Genomic DNA, 17,880 nt, shown 5'->3' with positions numbered 1-17,880 from the left:
ACTAAATGAAGACCACAGTGTTATTGCACCATGTTAAGCAAGTTTAAAATAATTTAAACCATTACAATTACCATCGGATGGAAGGAGAATGTAAGTAAACATGACAAAAACAAAAGCCCAAATGCTTGAGAATGATAGTAATTAAGGACTAGAATAAAAAACCCCAAATGGTCCCCGCAGCACCTTTTTACACAGCACCTCAAAACAACCACAAAGGAACAAAGCAGCCAAACATTCTTTTTGGGAGCGACAGAAACATTGATGTCAGGCATTTGGCAGAGGGGTTCCTCACATCAAAACAAAAAGAAGATGGAGAGCAAAACAAAAAAGGAAACAAACTCTTCTGTCGCAACTTTTTTCTTGAGCTGACTCACCAAAACAAGAGAGGGGAAAAAGCAGACAGGGGAAGAAAGGCTGCTGATAAGATGCTAAAAGTGGAATAACAGAGAAACAGGAGGAAGACGTAGGACAATTCAATATGACCTTAATTCTGGATATTAGATGAGAAGACAGACAAGGCATAAAGCTGGTCTGACCTTGTCTACCAGTAACAAAACCCTCACACATCATCTCAGCTGTTTAAACCTTACAAAAACGAACCACTGACGATGACACGATACGAGACTTCCAAGTACTCCTGTTTTTTGAGCATTGCAGAGGATTCCTATATTCCCCTGTGCAATAATTTGCCCCTGAAAATGGATTTGGACCAAAATTTACAACAAAAGAGTAAGAACGAGTATGACTGAAGGAGGGGAAAAAAGCAGGCATGCCGTACTAACCTCGAGGCAAGACTTGGTTGGGCCGTGGAGAAGATGAAAGAAAGCGAAGAAGAGCAAAAAGTGAGACAGGAGGTGAGAGCTACGTTAGCCACCTTGATCACTCTTCAAATACGAATAATAAGACAGACATTAGAGACAGTGAGACAGTCCACGGGCAAGCACATACAGCAGACAGGAAGGCCAGAACGGCGAGGCAAGCGGACCTTTGACGGCACTATTAGGAGATCTGCTCCCCTCACTTGACCTTATAACTTTTCTAGGATGGCCAGATGCCAGAAAAGAACACTCGAGAAGCTAAAAACCGAACTTAAGTAGCCATAACATGATCTGTGAGGGTGTTCACCATGCATTAGTTCCTCTTGAATAGTTCAAATATCCTAAGGTCACCTTTTACTAGTTTGAATCTGGAGAAATTACAACTAATTCTTCCAAAAGTGGGTACAATTTAAGTGAATTGCACTTATTCTTGGCATAAATTAAGCATTTTCAAGCATAAAAATGGCTCAATGAACTAACTAATTAAACTAAAATACAAATACAAGGCAGAAGAAACATTCTAATTGTGAATGTAGTATTCTACATTGGCCACTAGGTGTCTGTGTTAGGTGAGACAAGTACCAGACATGATTGCCAGAAAAGGCATTTATTGCCAGTTTAAATAATTTCACAACAGACACAATAATAATAACAACATAATGATAATAATAATAATAATAACATGGCCTACTGTTGGGGCCATAACCCACGGTAAGCTAAAACTCAACTCTGAACCTTCGACATCACTTCTTGTCCTCTAAACATCTGTTCACCCGCTACTATGGTCCGCTAGGGAAGACATATACTATGACACACATGAGCAGGAGTTTTATTTACGTCTTAAATGGCTTATTTACTCTTATTATGTCTACTATATTGGGTAATGCGAGTGTAAAGCCATTTAAAGCCGCCAGTCTTATTTATGACTAAAATGTTTTATTTTCTCAGACTACACAGTATCTACTACTGTATATTGGGTAATACAAATGTAAAGGTGATGATATGGGGGTTATTTCATGTCTATATGGCTCTAATCATGTTAAAATCCATTTTTGGAAGATTGTAAAAAGGTTTTCTATGCCATAACTACAAAAATATTCCATTTATTAATATTGAATCCTACTTCGCGGAAATTCACTTATTGCGGTTGGGTCTGGAACCAATTAACCGTGATAAACAAGAGACTACTCTTGCCGACAGTCAGGTACGGTGGCGGAGGTGTCACGGTCGGGGACTGCATGAGCTGTTGTTCACTGAGGGCAATCATGAATTACGACATCTACTGTGACATTCTGAAACTGGGTTTTCCAACATCATAATGAGCCCAAACACACCTCCAAGATGACCGAGTACCATGCTGAGGAAGCTGGAAGGAGATGATAGAGTGGCCAATTATCCTCCAGGCCTGAACCCAATTGAGCCCAAATAGGGCATACTCAAGCGAAAAGAAGCGGAAAGAAGAAAAGTGGAGGAGCGAAAGTTGTGCAGGCCTGGTCACGCCATGTCCAAGAGGATTAAGGTAGTCCTCATACTAATCTGTGAGGTGTACTTGTGCTGCCAACTATTTTGTGGATGGTGAATCTATACTGCTATACAAGCTGCACACGGACTACTCTAAAGTATATACAAAGTTTAATTTTTATAGTATTGTCCCTAGACACATACTGTACTCGTATCCACGGTCATGTTTTCTGCTCCTCCCCGTCCACCACCTCTTTCCTATCCTTTCTTCTGCGTCCCCACCTTGTGTTGTTTTCCACTCTGCTGTCCAAAATCCTTTATTTTGGCCATCAGAGCAGATTTTTCAGCTCCATTTCCCCCCAGTGTGAAGTCACTGCGTCTGCTCCAATTACCATCCTTGTTACTCGAAATAAATAGCCCGGCACTGCTTGAGAACAGCTGGATTTACAGCAAGCAGGACGATGCCTGGCCTTGTTGAACCCGCATGAAGCTTTTCATCAGCAAGGTTCACGCTTGTGAAGAATGACAGTATGTACAGTAAGTCACCGTGTCAGAAGTTACAGTCAAGAGCAGGGAGATTTCCTTTTCCTTTCCTTTTGACACACCGTACAGGAGGAACGGGAATATAATGTAATATAAATATAAGTACACACAACTCTTAACACTACTTTGAGCCTAAGCCAACATTTTTTGTTATAAGTGCTCACCCTTAAAATGGACTTATCTTAATCTTATAATACAGACTTTTCCCTACATGTTCTTCTGCCACGTCCGCCAATAAGGTTTTATGTGTTACTTAGCAAGATTACACAACAACAACCAGGTCAAGTTATACAGTATGCAAATTTGTGGAGGGATGGGGCATGGGCCAAGGACAAGCTAATAACATTTTGCTATGGATCCGAGACTTCTGCTAACAGTGAAAAACAACTGAATCCACTCGCATGCATGAATTCTATGCAGAATGTGCCCTGTCCGACCTTGGCAGAGGTCTGAGAGCCATTGCAGTTTGCGACTGTACGCTTCATATGAAATAAATCATTAAAACACACACGCTAATTGGAAGTAGGCGGCTACTTGAATTATTAATAGCCTCATATTTTTGTCCGCCAGACGTTCGAAAATAATGTCCTCGGGGTCGTTAACAGCCATTAGTTTATGTGAAGAAAAACCTCAAATGGACATGTCAGGAGAGAATGGGGATGATTAAAAGGATGTCTGAGCTTTGGATAAATACTTCTACATGTTGCTGTTTCTCCAAGATGTTTTTGTTTTCAGCCTGGAAGTGGCCGTCAGAACACAAAGACACACACAAAAGACTAATATTAGTACTGTAGTTAAAGGTTGGACACAAACAAAGTTACGCAAGTAGAAGCAGTTAGGAAGCATTCCTGTTAAAATTAAGTGTAGGCCAGTTAGGGGTGTAATGGTACACGTATCCATAATTTACGGTACGGTATAGAGGCGTACCGAGTTCCCTCATGGTGAGTGACTGGCAGGAAGTGTAACTGCCTCGCATTATAGTCACGCGTCTACTCGGTAAACAAATACTTTGGCCCCTTGGCGAGTTATTTATCAGTCACACTCAATTATAAATGCACACTGAGTCAACAACGCATAGGGTGCTTCATTTTGGCACTCAATCACTGTACAGGGAAAATGAACTAATTTGTTACGTGCAATATAGTGCACAAAAAACCAGGCAAAATTTTGCCAAAAATTTCCAACTAAAACCAATTCATACAAAAACTGAGCCATACGAAAACCAAGGTTTGGCTGTAATTATTTGTTGTTATTAAAATGTTTTACTTGAGAATTTCTTGTATTGCCGGCTAGCAGGGCGCAGTTTCATTCAAGCTGTTACACAAAAACTAATTGCATTTTGTTCCTTTTCTGTACCCAAAATGCACAGCATTGTGACTTTAAAACCGAGGTCCGCACCAAACTGCAATTGTGGCGTACCGTTCCACCCCTAAGTTTAGTGGGTAAAAAGTGTTATGTTGTGCAAGTGCAAGCATCCAGAGCTGCAAGTGAAGTGTGAGAGGAGCGCTGCGAAAATGAAAGAGTTTCATCATAAGCGTTCAAAGAGTGTCAGGCGGTACAGCAGAGACTCGTTTCGGGAGCCCGTCAGGCCGCCGCATGCACTGAGCTTGTGCTGATGGCCCACATGTGGCGCAGTAACTTTTCTCCTCTTAAGAACAGTCACAATATTTTAGACTGGTGTGCGATGCTGCAACTCTAATGCAGTTATATGAGTGAACTAAGATGCGTCCCATGTGGAAAAAGTGCCTTTCTACTTTGCTTTATGCTTTTTTTAATGGCTGATGCATGGGAGGGAACCTTTTCCACATGGGGGTGGATGCGCTCATGTCCAGAGTGGGTGTTTTTTTGTACGTGCAACAATCTGATTGACAGGGGCCTCTAGCCACTCACGTGCCCAGGTAGTCCCACACCAGGCCCCCCATTGGCTGCTGAGAGGCAGACGGGGGATGGGCCTGTTTTCGTGATGGCGAAGAATGCCACAGATGAGAAGCAGAGGGCTTTCTGGTGTGCGTGTGTGAGATAGTTGTACACACACACACACACACACACACACAAATAACCATAAATGCACAACATATGGACACACACGAGTAAGGTGTGATGGACAAAATAGGAAGAGACAGGTGCAATAAGGCCAAAATTAATAGGGGAGACAAGAGAAGAAGCATAACCTAATAAATGATCTCAATAAAGGAAGGTTATTATTGAATTCGGCAGAAAGTGAAGGAGAATGGAAAACTTTAAATGATGATTTAAAGCAGAAAAGACATTTGATTTAGCTGAGGGGCTGACTTGATTTATTCCCTCCGTCTCACCTCTCCAGCTCGTGGATCTTTTTCTCCTTGTCGTTCTTCTCGTTCTCCATCTCCCTCAGGATGTCGAGGAGGCGCTCCACCTCGGACTGAGCCTTCCCAGCATCCTCTTTGTGACGGCTCACTTCCTGCTCCAGGCGGGAGATTCGTTCCGAGAGTTCAGCGCTGGCCGCGGACTCGACGGCCGCGCTCTGGGCCTGGAACGCAAATTAATTTGCGGAGCGTAAAATGGGAGGGTTGGAAACAATAGGTTCAATGAGTTCAAATAGACGGGAATGAGCCAAGGATAACATTTGTGCTGAGGACCGCTTGTCCATAGGTTTAACCAAGCAGAAAACACAATTCAATTAAGATTCTTCAGACCATTATGACAACAAAAGATCATTTATGAGTATTTATCTTATGTAAAAAGGCATTATAGTGGAAATGATTGGTGCGAAAGGCCAGTCATCAGTAAGTAGTACAAAATGGTGCGTAAATGTTCGATTTACAAGATGGCCATAAACCACAGTAGCTGCCGTTAAAAGAGACACAGAAAATCTGAGAAATTAAATAAAACAAAGCAAAATAACCACAATCTACAGGCAGGGGTTATAACAGCTGTGAGTGTTTCCCAGAAGCAAATGTTGCTCTTGGGACACATTTGTGTATAATACGTGTGTGTGTGTGTGTGTGTGTGTGTGTGTGTGTGTGTGTGTGTGTGTGTGTGCGCGTGCGTGTATGTATGTGTGTGTCTGTCTTGACTCCACAAATTATAAACCCTATTAGTTTTGGAAGTGTGCAACCGTTTTTACAGATCTTTATGTGCAGAGTCAATGTTTGGGTGTCTGACAGCATAATGGGCAGATCTGCGTGCAAGAGGACGGGAAAGACAAATAAAAGAGGAGGAAAAAAAACAACACACGCGGTCACACGCGCAGAGTGTCAATCAAATTGTACACAGCGGCGCAAGGTGGGAGTCTGCCTTGCATCTTTGCTAATACAAAGAGACCAACAATTAAAAAGAGGAGAGGAGAGAAACACCAGAGATGCTGTATAGTAGGGGTCCACAACCAACGGGCTATGAAAAATACTCAGGACACAACAAATCAAATCAGTAGCACCTTGTTTTTACATTTCATGGAATTAAATTGGTTGTTTGTAAATAACTACATCAAATTAAATGTGACTGTATGTAACAACTTTGGAAATAATGTGCTTTATTTTATTTAATAAGAATTCTGTCCCTTGTTTATCGTGGTTAATTGGTTCCAAACCCAACCGTGAATTTCCACAAAGTACGATTCAATATGAATAAATATTAATAAACAGAATATTTTCATAGTTACAGCATAGAAAACCTGCTTGACTTTCTAAATACTGTTCTTACTATTATTAGAGCCCTGTAGACGTGAAATAACACTTGTACAGTGACCTTTACACCCTATTATTCATTGTTGCCACACTAATGCGCAGGCTATGGGACCACTCCAGGGACATAATTAATAAGAGACGGCTGCCGCTCATAGCACACACCAAGCTACCGAGCTACCAAGTTAGCTTCCAATTTATTTGTTCTAAAGTTAAGAAATGAAGTGGAGAAGACGGCCAGAGTAAAAAGCCAAAAACGTACCACTTCCATATGGAATGGGAGAACTTTTTTCACTCTATCATGTCGGACATGCCGTGGCTGACTCCATGCAGTGTTAAGGTTATGTAATCTAAGGTTAACGTCTCATCGTCTGGTGACCAGACTACTACACATGACTTGTCTTTCAATATTTTTTGACTAAACGTCAACCATCATTTACTAATTAATGATTTTTTGAAAAGCCACGAAAGAGCGAGGAATGACTGTAACATACAATCATACACCTGGGAATTTTAGGACACCCCTGCTTTTGGTCATGGTCGAGGTTGAGCTTGTGACGTGACACCTCCCAAGACGACCCTTGGGATTGATTGTGTATGCCACCACACTCAGGTACAGCATTAGCCACAGAGTGCATCAAAACAAAGCAGTTACGGATCCGCACATTAGTAGCACATCAGTGGCTGCTATGGTTTTGTCGCTTCTAATGTGCCAAATCCCTCGTGTTTCTTGTTTGTGGTTCCGTCATTTTGGATTGAAGTTCAAAGGAACGTCCAGAACTTTCTACAATTGCAACCATTTGGAATTACATGTGTCAGACTGGATTTTTGGTGCTGACCGCTACCAAAACAACACTGCAGCAAAACGGATGGACCTTTTTCAGCTGGTTCTCCAGTTTGACGCACTCCTCCTTTTTTTGCTCCAGACCGATCTCCAGACTCTTCAGACGGCTGTCTTTCTTCAGAGCTGAGGAGGCCAGGGAGGATGCCTTTTCCTTTAGGTCCAAAACACAGGCCTGGAAGGGAAAAAAGGGAAATGACAAAATAATAATGCCAGATAATGACACGCTGCCTATTATGCACAAAATGATTAGAATTTCAGATTTGAGTACGCAAAGTCGTCATATCTGTGGTGAAAATCCAAACAAACTTTTCTTTTTATCCTTAGAGGTATTTCTTTAAAACACAAGAGCATGACTCATCATCACCCTGCTCTTCTAAACTTTTTCCCATGACCTGTGTCTCTTCCCCCCACCCCCACTCTTCCCAATCCATCTTTCCATGCGTGAAGTCCATCTCCCTATTCCTCTTTGCAAGCGGTGATCAAGGACAGCACAGGAGGGGTATAATTTTACACTCGACTGACCGCACCAAAGCCACACTGAGAACACTCGCTGCTTACTCTCATTATATTTAGGTATGTGTTGCCGTTGTCAGGCAAACCCCAAATCTGCGTATGGAGGAGGAGGAATGCTTATTTTCTCTTCAGGTTCTCCCATGTATATTTGGGAGTTATTCAAGGGGACATTAACAGCTTTTATGAGCCCACAAAAAGCACTAAAAGTAGCCAGAGGAGGCGTAAAGTAAAACGCATTTTCACAACAATGCAGTTAATGTGCGCGTTTTAGCTGTGGGTGGAGTTGCACATTAACGGCCTTACATTACGCTATCATGGCTTTGTCCTTTGCTGACTTTAGTTCAGGTTCTCTTATATCCGGGGTCTAGACATCTGCACATCAGCAGGTGGCACCAACTGACTGCGCCCCATGTGAGTCAAGAATTTTTCTTCCTGTCACTCACACACGAGACAGGATTTTTTTTTCCCACTAGAACAAGTCTGAAAAATATATGTCGTTTTTATACATGCATACCAATAGGTGGCGCCACAACAAAACAAGTCAGAGCTTTTCTTCTGGTCCTTCACAGACACCAGTGACTTGAAGAGGTGAAAAAAGGCTGTTAGCAAGTTAGCCAACAACAGAGGAACAGTTATGACGCTACTTTGGAGATCATGGTGATCAATGAAGGAGAATCATCAGACCTGTCCAGCAGCTAAAGAATATAATATCATTTTTTATTGCAATCTACCAGTTATTATTTCACGGATATTAAAAATAGTATTCAATTCGTCTTAAAACGTATTTTTCAAAAACAGGTATAGCAAATGAGGTGTCAGCTTATATTCGGGTCAAAGACAGAAAATCATACATTTCTTTATTTGTTAGATTGTTAGTTTGTTTGATAGTTTTCTTAATCATGTACATTTGAACTGGGCTCAATAAAGATGACACCTTTGGCAGCAATTTAACATCTAACATTGAAAAAACAAATTCAATGAGGTTGGATTTCCTTCTTCCTACTTTCTTCCTTCTTACCATAATCTCATGGATGACTTTTGAATATGGCTCAAACTCCAAGCTATTAATATTCCTAATCGACTTCACAGTGGGCAAATGTTCAAGCCTTGGTGGAGGTCCTTGCCTTCGATTGCTCTTGTTAATTGTGTTTCCTTGCACTAAACTTCTGTTGCGGCGGAGAATGGTTAAGTTAATGAAGAGCGCAGGGAATTGCCTCGTCACTCTCTCCCTGCCTCGCCCACAGATGTGCGCCTGGCTTGGCATAGAGGTCACAACAAGGTGTGGTTTGCTTTGGTGCCTCTTATATTATGTTGTCAAGGAGACGCGAGTGTTTTATCATTGCGGCCCTTCAGCACCAAAGACCTTGGCAGGACAGGGGATGCGTTCCACAGCGATAGATCAGTCAGGGAAGGAGCGATAGTGTGTGTGTGCGCTGATGGTGATGTATGTGTCTTCTACCTCACGGTCTGCAAGGTCAGCCTGCATCTGGGAAACTTTGTCCCTCAGCTCCTTCAGCTCTTTCTTGGTGGACTCCATCTCATCGCCCTTTTCTCTGTCCTCCTTCTCCCGCTGCTCTTTCAACCGCTCGATGATGCGCTCCTGGATAGAAAGGAGGGGTGGTTGAATAAAAGAATAACAGATGGAAACGACACAATACAATAATAAAAAAAAAAGGCCCAGACTGAATTTCCATACTCATAACAGTTGCATTAAACTTAATATGCATGGCAGCTCCAGCAGGTTAAACAGCCAACAGTGATTCTTTTAGACACATAATACATTCTGGCACACACTTTTATAGCAACGAAGCAGCCACGGTCAGTTCAAGTGAGTGTTCACGTAGAAGACACAACAAGAGTGTTTGTGCAAGATAGAATTCGAAAAGGAGGAGGGGAGCTTGGGAAAGTTTTTCGGTCACCTCTGCTTGCCAACACACACATTCATCCTGAATATTAGTGACTAAACCATTAATAGGCTTGCTTCCTGTGTGTGTGCATGTGTGTGTGTGTGTGTATGTGTGTACACACACTGTGCAAAAACACACTTTGGATGTATCTGAATGTCATTTATTATTAAGAGGTTAATTTAATGTTAATATTTTTGGGTGGCTGGAAAGGATTAATTGGATTTACATTATTTCCATGGGAGAAATTGCTTTGGTTTTTCTACGTTTCAGTCCCCCCACCCAAAACCGAGGTGCAGTCGTCCCTCGTTAAATCACGGTTCAAACATCACTCCTTATCACGGTTTTCCAAACAGTAATTCATTAATAAATTATCACTGTTTCATGGTTTACTCTGGCCTATTATTAGTCAGAAAATGTGCGTATTTAAGCAAATTGTACACATTTATAGCCCAAATTAAGCACAAATGTAAAAATGGCTAAATGAAGTAAAATAGAAATACAGTATAATAATAAAGTATATATACAGTATACAGTGAGACCATCACCTTGTGAATGTAGTATTCTACATTAGTCAGTAGGTGTCAGGAATTGTTTGGTGAGACCACCGCCAAAGCGCCAGACTTGAACAACCGGCTTTTTCATAACTGGCGCAATATTAATAACATAATCATAATCATAATCATCATCATAATAATACAACAGGTTACTGTTCCGGCCATAGCCCACAACAAGCTAAAACTCAACTCTGAACCCCCAACATCACTTCCTGTCCGCCATCGATTGTGCTCCCCTACAAGGTAAACTGTCTTCCATGGCTTATTTTCTCTGATTATGTCTACTATAGTGGGTAATACAAATGTAAAGGTGGCTATATGGGTGTTATTTCATGTCTAGTTAGCTCTAAGAACGCTAAAAAACGTATTTAGAAGATCATAAACAGGTTTTCTAAGCCTAACCTAATAACTATGAAAATATTCCATTTATAAAGAACAAATCCTACTTCATGGAAATTCACTTTTCGCAGCCGGGTCTGGAACCAATTAACCACAATAAACAAGGGTTGACTGTACCACTGTACTAATGGTATTAGGTTGAGCATCCTTGTGTGTGTGCTAAAAGTACAAAACACATTTTCAAGTGGATGTGCCTGAACATCATTTATTATTAAGAGATCCTTAATGAGACCTCAGGCATTCTAACTCCCAGATTGAATCCCTATTTTTCCCCATTTAAGAAAATGTCCAGGTCGTCTGATATTCGGGAGATTTGAGATGGATACATACAAAACATGTGGCACTAAACAATTTCTCCCCAAGGGAGTCTGAGCTTTTCTTCCTGTCAGTCACACACACAGCAGTGACCTGGAAAGATGCAGCTGTGACATAGACCAAGTGTGTCTTAAAGGTTGTCTTAAATGGCAATCGATTAATCAGCTGTCGAGCAGCTAAGAAATATATCCTTTTTTTTTTTTTTTAATTGTAATTGGTTTACACTGACACAAAAGAGGGGTCAATACGAATGCTAATGTGATCAGGTCGTGCTCCCTTGTGTGTGCTAACATTACGAACACACACTTTAAAGTGACCGTACTATAAATAATATGCTTCCTTTTCATTTGACGTGATTATTGGGTCACTTTCCACTATCCTGTGGGTGGTCTTTCCGGTACCTTCTCAGCCAGAGCCTCCTCCAGGTTTCCCAGGGCTGTATCAGTGTTAGAGGTGTCCGTCTGCAGAGACTTGACTCTGTCCTTGAGGCCGCTCAGCTGCTTGTCTTTGTCCCTCAGCTGATCCTGGAGGTTCTCTATCTGCACATACACAAAAATACGCACATAAAAATGCATTCATTTAAGCACATTTTACAAACTAAAGTATTAGCGGGTTTTTTCCACAGTATGTATAAATACAACCAAAAAAATGGATTAAAAACATGGATTCCTTTCAATAAAAACTAGATGTTTCCTTTGAGACATACATAATGACGTAATAGAGAAAAAAGACATGGCAATGGTGTGTAACCTTTGACGGGGCTGGTGTGTACCATGTGTGTGTGTGTGTGTGTGTGTGTGTGTGTGTGTGTGTGTGTGCATGCGAGTAAAACATCTCAGGCACCTCATTAATCAACCGTTCGCTTGACAGCTTGACTGACAGCTCGCTCTCCTCACACACTCACACTCACACACACACACACACACACACACACACACGCTTGACATTGAAAAAGCTGAGAGTCTTTGATCCCGGCTGCACTTTTTGAAAGTGACAAGTGCTGGATAGCTAGCATGCACACAGATGAGGAAAGGTTGGTTTAATTGCTGATGTGGTACCCGTTATTCGCTTTACTCTAAATATACTACAAGGAGAGTATATTTTCACCAGCATGAAGGTATTTATGGTGCACACAAAGCACTAAAACAACAAGACAGACAGACAGTTTTCTAGACAGACAGTATTCTATTTGAAGACGACAGAGGTCATCATTTATTGAACGAGGGCAGCTCATTAGTATTCGTCCACATTTGAAAGCCGTCTCTCCTTGTCTCAGTCTCGCTTTAGCCACTTGATTGACAATCAAATCTCATGTAACTGTTCTGCGTCTGCACATGCATGTGTCCAACTGGTGCAAGATTGTAGTATGAAGACAGCAACAAGAATTGTTTCCTACGGTTGTAGCCAGCGAGCGCTTGTCTTGCAGCTTCTTCATTACATGTCCCACAGTGCCATCTACCGACCGTGGCTTAAAATGGCAGCCCAATGAATTTAGAAGTGTCCTTTACCTTCTTCTGGAGCACGTTGACCTTGCGCTCCTTGACGTCCAGCATGTCTTTGAGGTCGGTTATCTCGCCGTGCTGCGTGCTCTTCTCATCCGTTATCTCGGATATCTGCTGACTCTTTTTGGACAGAAGCGACTCCTTTTCCTCCAGGCGAATGCGCAGAGCGTCCACCTGCGCACGCGGGAATGAGAAGGTTACAGAGAAGTCATCAAATCAAATTGGCACAATGGCATTTAGTTATAGGATGTAAACAGTGCCTCTGTCTGTAATATGGCAGCTCTCTGCTCCTTGGCCGTGAGAGACTCCTTGAGGACGTCCACGTGTTGTTTGCTGTCGGAAAACTGGTTGTTCAGAGTGTCCAGCTTGGTCCTGAGAGCCAAAAGTTCGCTGTCCTTACGATTCAGCTCCTGCTTGGCTTGATCCATCTTAACAAAAACAACAACAACAACAAAAATAAATAAATAATAGACAAAATATTTGGACAGACATGAATGCTGTGTTGCAAAAATGATACATTTCCAGTCAGGATTGTTTTACTCTTGTTCACTCGACAAGAGCACAAAGCCTTTTGTCATTTTGAAAATTGTGATTTACCAACATAACTGCAAAGAAAAACAGATAATCTTGAAAATATTCATTTTATATTTCTGCATTGCTAATTTTACTTCCCCACTGTTTATTTCATTGCAGTTATTCTTCAGTTTATTTAATTAGTTTTATTTTTACAGCACTGCCTCTCATTGAACAGTAATCCCTCCTTTCTCGCGGTTAATTGGTTGCAGACTCGAGTGTGAGAAGTGAATTTCTGCAAAGTAGGATTCAATGTTAATAAATGGAATATTTTCATAGTTATGGCATAGAAAATCAGTTTACAATATGCTAAATGTTTTGTAACATAATTACAGCCTTCACGACATGAAATAACACTCTTACAGTCACCCATTATAGTAGTACCACTACAGTAGTAGTACTTCCTTGTGGCTTCAAATGGCTTTACACTCGTATTACCCAATATAGTAGACATAAAAAGAGTAAATAATCCATGTAAATAAAACTCCTGCTCAAGCAGTGTCGCAGTAAATGTATGTATGTATGTATGTATGTACTTTATTTATCCCACAGCGGGGAAATTTACTTGTTACAGCAGCAAGCAAGCAAGACAAGTAAAGAGAACAGTGTAAAGAAAGCATAGTGTCTACAACATGGTTCAGGTGGTGCAGGTGTTGTAGAGCCTGACAGCGGTCGGTGTGAAGGACCTGCGGAACCTCTCCTTCTTACACCGTGGGTGTAACAGTCTGCTGCTGAAGTGTGAAGTTATGAAATGTGTTCATAAAGGGAAGCCGTAGTGAGGAGTCTCGTGCCGGTCTGGCCGACACCTAGGGGCCAATGTAGAATACAGTACTACAATCACAATTACAATGCTTCTTCTGCCTTTTATTTGTATTTTAGCTCATTTAGTTCCATCATTTAGCCATTTTTATGCTTGGAAATGCCTAACTTAGACCAAGAATAAGTACAATTTGCTTAAATGTGCATTTGTATTCCGTATTCATTTATTACTTCATTTTTGAAAAAACACGACTTAGCGAGGGAGCGATAATGAAACCGTGATATTGCCAGAGATTACGGTATATTTTAATTATGTTACTGGTATTCATTGTGGAAAGCAATGCTTGGACGGGCACACTTGTTTCCTTACTATGCATATGGCAATAAAGATGACCTTAACCGATTCAATGAAATGCTATTCTGACATAACCATGGTCATTCAATTTCTAGTCCCTATGTTGAGAGAGCAAACAGAAAACAGAATCGTTTTTTGGCGGCGTAAGGGCGGCCCCATGCTTATGACATTCTCTGAGGGAGGCTCACACTTTGAAAATCACTCCTTAAGATGTATTGTTATATACTATGGTATGTAGGAATGTAGAATGATTTGACATAAGGTGTTAAGGCACACAGAAGTATCAGTCATTCACTGTGTTGGTACTGGAAGCCTATCAGCACACCTACAGGCGAGAGAAGCATGCAGGGAAGAGTTGAGCAGGTTAGAAAGACAAATTAAGTAGCAATCGTTAGCGAAGAGGAGCTGGAGCGCGTCAGAATGAAAGTCAACAGACATGGAGGTGGCGTCTCTTACTGCGGACACCTCGCGCTGGAGCTCATTGGCCCGTTTCCTGAGCTCCTCCGTCTCTGATTGGCTGTGACTTAACTCTTCCTTCAGCTGATCAACCTGGCAAAGTGGGGGGTTGGATGGGGAAGTAGCATTTGTGGCACCCTGGTCCCTGCATTTTTGCACTCGTACTCCATGAAGTGGGTTACCTTGTTCTTCATGAACTTGGAGTGGGATCTGTACACCTCCATCTGCTTGATCTCCTCCTCTCGCTCCTCACTGCTCAGCGCTCCGTTGGACTTCAGCATGTTCACCTCCTCCTCCAGCTCCCTCATGCCACGCTCCAGCGAGCTGATCTTGGCATCCTGGGGGGAGGAGAGGTGAGGAACATGCCTCACATTGTCCTTTCACTTGTGAATGCCTTACCTTCATTTCGATGACCGTCTGCAGGGCCTTAGTCTTGGTGGACTCAGGAGCTGCTTCGTACCTCCTGTGCAGCTCCTGGGGGACACACACAACGTCAACGGAGGACGGAGATCGAGGATGGAGAAATGGACAGGGTGATGTAGGAGATGGCTGCAGGGAAACAACAGCCGGGAAGGGGGGACGCGAAGGCGGGATGGCGGGCGTGGGACGCGGCAGAGGGGCAGGGGAGGACGGCGAGTGCTGGAGGTGTAACTCCGAGGGATGGTGAGGGAAGATGATGGGGTAGTGGCGGTGAGATGGCGGGGACGGCACGGGGAAGGAGGGAGAGGAGCGCAGCGGGTGGTGGTGCCGCCGCGAGGGCGATGCCTGGAAGGGGGGAGACACGTGGAAAGGAGGTGGGATGGGGACCGAGGGGGAGTTGGGAAAGGAGGGAGTGATGGGGGCAGAGGCTGGGAGGCGATGTTTCCCTCTGGCTGAGGCGCTGGCTTTGAGTCTCCATGGGTCGATACGTCCATCCCACATCCTCCAGACTCAAATAAGTACGTGAAGGTATAAAGAAATGTTTCAAAATGCTTTAGGAAATAAGCAAAAATAGATTAAAATAAGTACTTAGTTTTAACTTCTTGATATGAGCTGTTACCCCATCAAATCCCAGTGGTCAAATGAATGACATCAGAAGGGGGGGAAGCAGAGGCATAAGAAGAAGAAAAGGAAAGAAAACCAGAGAGGGAAGGGAACAAAAGCAGAGGCCAGCATGTCCGCATCACTGATTCTTTTTGGAAGACCATGATGGCTAATGCATGGTAGCGACATAACAAACACACGTATGTAGAATCATGCTGTGTGGCTTGAGGCAATAAAGCTCATCACTTCCAGGGTGTTATACATAATATGTAGGCCATGGAAACATACAAAATATTACATCAATGGTAGGTGTGTTATTTTAGACATTCAATCTACTGTACTGTAGCACAGGTGTCATGGGGCACCCAACTCACGAGACCAGACAATGCACAAGTTTGGCTCTACGAGAGCGAGACCAGATGAGACGAGATTTGAACACATTGACGCAGAAAAGAGAATGACTTATGTGTTCTTGTCTCACATGAGGATTGTGGATGATGTGGATGAAAATTCCCCCAAAAAAGTGCAGTTTTCCTTTCACATTTGATCATCTGAGGAACAGCCTATTTCACGCTATTTAATGCTTGCTTGCAATAAATTGCTTACTGAAACTATTTATTTGTCTCACTCCCATTTGTTCTTTTTGCATTTTGAAGCTCTATTTAGAACCTCCCAAAGACCCAACAGTGCAAAATGTCAATTCTTGCAATTTTTCAACTGGTGTTAACATTTTAATCGGGCGTGTATTTTGGGTATGACTGTTTTCAGTGTTTTAGCCACATTTAAAAAAAACTTTAAAGGGTTAAAATATTGAGTATGTATAAATGCAATGCAGATTCATTCACTAACCAGCTTTCAGCAATAGAGGGAGCTGTTGTATTGAAGACGCTACTGCAGGGAAGGTTTGAACGACAGCAAAGGGTGTAATATGATGTGTTTGAGGGTATGTGATGATTGAATAAGTTTAATATGAAGAGTGAAAGCTGCTTTAATAAGTCACACACACGTACCTCCCTAAGTTGCAGCATTTCCTTGTCCTTCTGCTCCAGCAGGCCCTCCAGCTGGTGGATTGTCATCTCGGCATCAGCCAGGCGCCTCGTCCGCTCGTGGTCCTCCTCTGTAGCGCGCGACGACAGGCCCTTGCTCTGAAGCATTTCCAGGAGCTTCTTGATGGACTCATCCCTGTCGCAAATGAATACAACGGGTTTTTAGCAAAACATCCACAGTCTTGATTACACGCAAAGTGGACTTTACCTTGCGGTCAAAGTGTGCTTCTGGGTGTCGATCCTCAGCTCCATTTCCTCCACCGTCTTCCTCAGGAGGAAGAGCTCTTTCACCTGGCGCTCGTATTCGCTGTGGAGACGCAGGAAGTTCTCCTCTGTCATTTCCTGTGGGGAGACGGCCTGCAGGGATCCGAGGCGGCCCGATTCGGGGTAGTCGGACTGGAAGAGCTGGTTGAGGTCCCGCTGGATTCGTAGCTCATCTTGCAGGGCTTGGATGGTGCACTGGAGATGCTGGAGAGGAGAGACCACTTGATGTTTCAACTTGCATCAATAACCAACATAACCAGTTTGCAAACATGCACACAACCTCATTGGTAGTAATTAGGGCTGGCAAATGATTACAATACGTATTGCAATTTTCAAACGTAGCCTGAACGGAGTTTGGAGTGTCTGAGAATGCACCTCGCAGGAGGAAGAGTGGTGTTGGAACTGAGCACTGCTGTTTATGTGTTAAGGCAGGAAGAAAGTTATACAAGAGTGTTGGAGTCTGTGTACATCTGTGAGGACCCTACACTTGCCTCAGTCCACCGTCGTAACAGAGAGGTGTTATGCGATTATGCATAAAATGTTAAGGCAATTCATGAAACAAATGAGTTACTCTCATTATCTCATTATTTTTGAAAGCCCTATACCCGATGTTTGGAAAAGACAGCATTTCCTTTGCCACACAAAATTTCTGCATAAATTAATGACACAGGCATGCAAACTCAGAAACACAACTACACAATCGCTCTCGTCAAGCGTTCAAAAGTACATCTGAGTTGCACGAGTAAACAAACAGTCTTGCACGAATGCAAAATTGCAAGAGGATTCATATGATGGATTCAGACAGTAAGAACACACACACACACACACACTCACGCTTGTGCCAGATCGCCCACTGGCACACACAGCTGGAATGCGGAGCTGAGAA

The 17,880-nt window shown here is 42.6% G+C and overlaps 1 protein-coding gene across 17 annotated transcripts in view; it reads right to left on the bottom strand.

Annotated features, from left to right (window-relative positions):
- LOC129194750 (ELKS/Rab6-interacting/CAST family member 1-like) overlaps positions 1-17,880 on the bottom strand; it is a 73,784-nt gene that overhangs the window by 39,856 nt on the left and 16,048 nt on the right. For 4 of the 17 annotated variants that reach the window (XM_054800098.1, XM_054800099.1, XM_054800108.1 and 1 more), the window contains exons 5-16: positions 16,939-17,198; positions 16,695-16,866; positions 15,061-15,135; positions 14,844-14,999; positions 14,662-14,754; positions 12,779-12,946; positions 12,525-12,692; positions 11,418-11,555; positions 9,301-9,441; positions 7,360-7,500; positions 5,138-5,331; positions 4,713-4,823 (exon numbers count right to left, since the gene is read on the bottom strand). In XM_054800098.1, coding sequence (XP_054656073.1) covers positions 4,713-4,823; positions 5,138-5,331; positions 7,360-7,500; positions 9,301-9,441; positions 11,418-11,555; positions 12,525-12,692; positions 12,779-12,946; positions 14,662-14,754; positions 14,844-14,999; positions 15,061-15,135; positions 16,695-16,866; positions 16,939-17,198 — 1,817 coding nt within the window. Of the gene's footprint in view, positions 1-782; positions 795-4,712; positions 4,824-5,137; positions 5,332-7,359; positions 7,501-9,300; positions 9,442-11,417; positions 11,556-12,524; positions 12,693-12,778; positions 12,947-14,661; positions 14,755-14,843; positions 15,000-15,060; positions 15,136-16,694; positions 16,867-16,938; positions 17,199-17,880 lie in introns of all 17 variants that reach the window. The other 13 variants (XM_054800101.1, XM_054800103.1, XM_054800111.1 and 10 more) reach the window with 6 other exon arrangements.

The sequence above is a fragment of the Dunckerocampus dactyliophorus genome, chromosome 15 (genome assembly GCF_027744805.1).
Source record: "Dunckerocampus dactyliophorus isolate RoL2022-P2 chromosome 15, RoL_Ddac_1.1, whole genome shotgun sequence".
In the NCBI taxonomy this organism is placed as follows: domain Eukaryota; kingdom Metazoa; phylum Chordata; class Actinopteri; order Syngnathiformes; family Syngnathidae; genus Dunckerocampus; species Dunckerocampus dactyliophorus.
The sequence above is the reverse complement of the archived record's forward strand: the minus strand, read 5'-3'. Positions and strand labels throughout refer to the sequence as shown.